This window comes from Mus caroli, chromosome X (genome assembly GCF_900094665.2).
Source record: "Mus caroli chromosome X, CAROLI_EIJ_v1.1, whole genome shotgun sequence".
In the NCBI taxonomy this organism is placed as follows: domain Eukaryota; kingdom Metazoa; phylum Chordata; class Mammalia; order Rodentia; family Muridae; genus Mus; species Mus caroli.
In genome coordinates this window covers 31,760,794-31,764,948 of record NC_034589.1, presented here as the reverse complement: position 1 = coordinate 31,764,948, position 4,155 = coordinate 31,760,794, and the positions used below count along the sequence as shown (strand labels likewise).

Here is a 4,155-nt window from a genome sequence, read left to right as displayed (position 1 = left end):
TTTGGACCCTGAGACACGATGCTGGTCTGTAATGCTTGCCTCCTCTTTTTGTCCCAGCCCTCCCCCTGGTGGAGGTGTTAAGAAGAGATTGGAATGGTCACATGGCCAAAGGTAAAAACAAAGTCACTTGGCTGATCCACAACCTGAATAAACATCTGCCTCATGTGATTTTTTTAAAAGTAGATGCAAAACTGGCTAATGAGCATTGGCTTCAGGGAGGCCTGACAGAAGCTTTCTGCCTTGCCATGTTTTAGCTGGAGAATGCTAATTTCAATCCCCAAGGTTGTAGCTGTGGGTAGGGGGTGGGGTTCAAGGCACTCATCACTGCTTATCTCAAAGAAAACCACACAACTATCAAGCATATGGGCCAAGAAGATTTGACCAAAGAAGATTTTTTTTTCATGTTTTCTCTTTTGCCTGGAGTGGAGAAAAACCTGTTTGCCTTTGGATGATTAAACTACAGAGCACTCAACAACCAAGCACACCCTATGCTAACAGTTCTTCTCACTTATACTAGGGTCTAACTCTCCCCACAAAAAGTCTCACAGAAGGTCTTCATCTCTATCCCAGATCAATAACGTGTCAGCATTGCTTGCCATCCTGCTGTCCCGCTGTCCTGGCTGAAAATAATGGAGTCTTTAAATCAGTATTGAGTCACCTATGGGAGACAGCCAAATTTTCAACCCCCCACCTCAGATATAAAGTTCTGTAGAGAGAGTAGTAGTCTGGGTTGGTCTGATGTTGGTTTCTGAGAAAAGACCTTGACAGGCAGTTTTAAAGATGTCTATGGGTTGGTTAGATTCTGGGAATAATATCACCTCTAAAGCCAACATATTTTTAGAAAACGTGATAGAACACACTCCTGACCATGGTGAATGTTACCAGATACTGTTTTTGTATATAGTGAGACTTCTAGCAGCAAGAATAGGTCTGAATTTGAAATGAAGGAGCAGAAATTAATATAGTCATATTTGTCATCAGGAGAGATGATGACCTTAAAAAAACCAAGCAGGTCCCACAATATCACTTCATACACACGTCAAAGGCAAGGAAAGATGATCTTAGGCGTCCATCTGGCTGTGTCTTAACTGAAAAAAAGGAATTGAGGGGCTACCAGGGGTGACACAAAATAGAACATAATCAGAATCAGATTATGGTGGAGTGGCTGGTGGGAGTGGCTCCCTGGAGTTCCTAGGTTTCTATGTTCAGGGTAAAGATTATCCTCCCAACAAAACGATCATTGATGACATCATTTACAATGCCTTTGCCCTTCAGCTGGCACTGTACAGGCACTGCTTGGTTCTTCACCACATCTGTAAAATGCATAGCCACCAGCGGGGAGGTGTAGTTAACCTGTAGGTACAAGAACAATGAATTCTAAATGGGTCAAGTGGGCAGCGAGGATGGGACAGGGGTGATGATCAGATACTCAAGGCAGGTTAGGATCGCATCAGCAGAAGAAACTGTGCAGATTTCATGATGCCAAGTCCCAAATGTCCACAGTAAACAATATGCTTTCCCTACTTTGGAGAAATTGTATGACTTGCTTATAAGTTTGTGTCAAGATATCTGACTATCCTCTGGGGGAAACCAATTCTGACTCAGAATGATTTGATTTTTATGGATAGCAGACCAGAAATCAAAGCCAGAACTAGTATACATCAAGATGCCATACTGGACATGAAGCTTGTGCCGGCTCATGGTGTATAATGGGAGAAACAGCAAAGTGCTATTACTTGGACATTAAATACACGGTTAATAATCTGTGTCTTCCTGGCTTTGCCACTAATTAACCATGTGACTTTAGGTAAGTCCCTTCCCTGTCCTGAACTCCAGTTTTCTCATCTGAAGACTGAAGTGCTTAAATAGGACTAGAGATGACTGCCTTTCAGATTTGGAAAGATTTGAGGCTGTTAGAAATATGTGGAGGGAGCTGGCTCTGACCTCAACCCCATTATAGTTTACAGCTACTCATCTGTTACTACCACCATTTTCTTAATCCCAGGCAGCCTTTTCTTTCTCTTTGAGCCCTTGGTGACAAAGGAGAAAGAAGGATACAGCTTACATGAGTCAGTTTGCCATAGTAAGGGTAGTAGCGGAGGTCAAAAGAAGCAGACTCCGGGTAGTAATTGATGGATCGAATGTCATTTTCATCACCTTTCTGTAAGCAAAAGCAGATGTATATGAGATATTGGGTTATAGTCTAGCCTAAAGGAACTCGTGCTCAGGTAAAATCACTGTGTGACTCTCAACCAATTGTCCCAAGCCTAAAATTAGAACTGGGCAGAGCTCAACTCTCACTTGTCCTCAGAGGAAAATTTCTAGGGTGTGACTACGCCTTTCTGAGTACTTGGCACTGTTCTACAAAGAACCTATGATTGTAGCTTATCTTTAAAGAATCACAGCATGGTACCCTGTCTTGGATTTTGGAGCGGAGGCAGGTATAAATTAGAAACTATTACCCAAGTCCTTATTGGAGGTTCACTTCTATTGGAACTCAGATCAGGTACACAGGAACTTGATGGATAGCCATTCAGTCTGTAGTGAGCTTAACCAAACTCACGTTTCTGTCCACACTCTCTGTATAGCCTAATTACTGTACAAGGAATTCAGAGAGTAAGCAAGAGGAACCAAATAATGGGGATGATTAAACAGGGCTACCCTTATCACATCACACCAGGTAATAGAGTGCTCATGAACAACTATGGCCGTTATAAACAGGAGAGGTTTGGGGGCTCAAATGGACAAAGAATGCATCTGTATTAGTCAATTACTCATTAGGGCCATGGGATCGCTTCTGTCAGTATACTATATCCAATATAGTATAATTCTTTTTGGTATAAATTGAGCATCCTATAGTTCATTCTGATTATTAACCTATCCTGCTTGATTGCTACAAATGGGTGTGGATTTGACCAGTATTGATTATTAAAAAAAAAAAGTATAGAGACTGTTAATGTTTCTACTTTTTTAAACAACCATTCTCAGTAAGTATATAATAACTTGGAAAATGAACAGCTTACATTAGGGAAATGCAAATAGAAGCTGGCCCAATTAATATGTTAGATTAAGAGCTAGGGATGTGGCATAGCACTTGCTGTTACTTTAGACTTCATTGGTCTTTATGATTTATTCATATATTCAAAAACGAATGAATTTATCTTTAATGATGGCCTGTGGGATCAAGTCCATTAGTTTGTAGTCATATCCCACATGTGACTTTATGCACACACACACACACACACACACACACACACACACACACACGTATATCTGAACAGAATGGATGTTCTTCCTACCTTGTTCAGCTGGCAAATATTGCCTGACCTTATGAAGCTCATCTTCCTTATTACCACTTCTCACGTGGAACTGACCTTTTTCTCTTCTGTGTCCCCATGGTACCTTTCATTGTGCCTGTTAATATTTCTTGACCTTGATTTCACAGTTATGTTTATCCTGATATATCTGTCCAGCAGCTAGTCAAATACATAGTATATGATAAGTGGTTAGTAAACACTTGCTGAGTATGTGAAAGTGGCTGAAAGAGTACTGTCTTTTTCTGTTTTCTGGTCTGAAGTCTAGAATTGTCTGCCTTATTCCTGGTCCTGACAAAGACTGCTTTTGCAATGTTTGCAAGACAACTGTCCAAGGCTAGAGGGTGGAGATGATGTCACTGAACAGAAGGGAGCTACTGCATGCTTAAGAAGCAATGCCAAGACCAAGGGCTTTTGCCTACAAAGGAGCTAATTGGTGCAGATGAGATAGGAGTTAATGGCCCCTTGAAGGACAGTTAATTAGCATATTAATGGACTTCTGTTTACACTTCCCTTGTAGTCATTTGTTATTGCAACACCCAATGCCACTGGTCATTGCTGTAAAATGTGAAATTCAGTTTTAAAATCAGGGACTAATGACTCTAATGAAAGCTGTTTGCTTCGTTCAAAGAAACAAGCCATTACAGCTAAAAGCAAAAGTGTAAACAGAATCCCAATTAATGTCTTGGCACAGTGTTGTTCCTGGTTGTGGCCCCTAGCTGGGGTTCAGTCTCTGGCTTTCACAGGTATAAATGGCACGCATGCGAACTCTCTCTCTCTCTCTCTCTCTCTCTCTCTCTCTCTCTCTCTCTCTCTCTCTCTCTCTCTCTCTCTCTCTCTC

At 41.3% G+C, this 4,155-nt stretch overlaps 1 protein-coding gene across 1 annotated transcript in view; it reads right to left on the bottom strand.

The window, feature by feature from the left end:
* Positions 1-1,191: 1,191 nt before the first annotated feature.
* The window catches only part of Atp1b4 (ATPase Na+/K+ transporting family member beta 4), a 17,392-nt gene continuing 14,428 nt past the window's right edge, over positions 1,192-4,155 (bottom strand). Inside the window, exons 6-7 of the mRNA XM_021153788.1 lie at positions 2,066-2,161; positions 1,192-1,353 (exon numbers count right to left, since the gene is read on the bottom strand). Of these exons, the coding sequence (XP_021009447.1) occupies positions 1,192-1,353; positions 2,066-2,161 (258 nt within the window). The remainder of the gene's footprint in view (positions 1,354-2,065; positions 2,162-4,155) is intronic.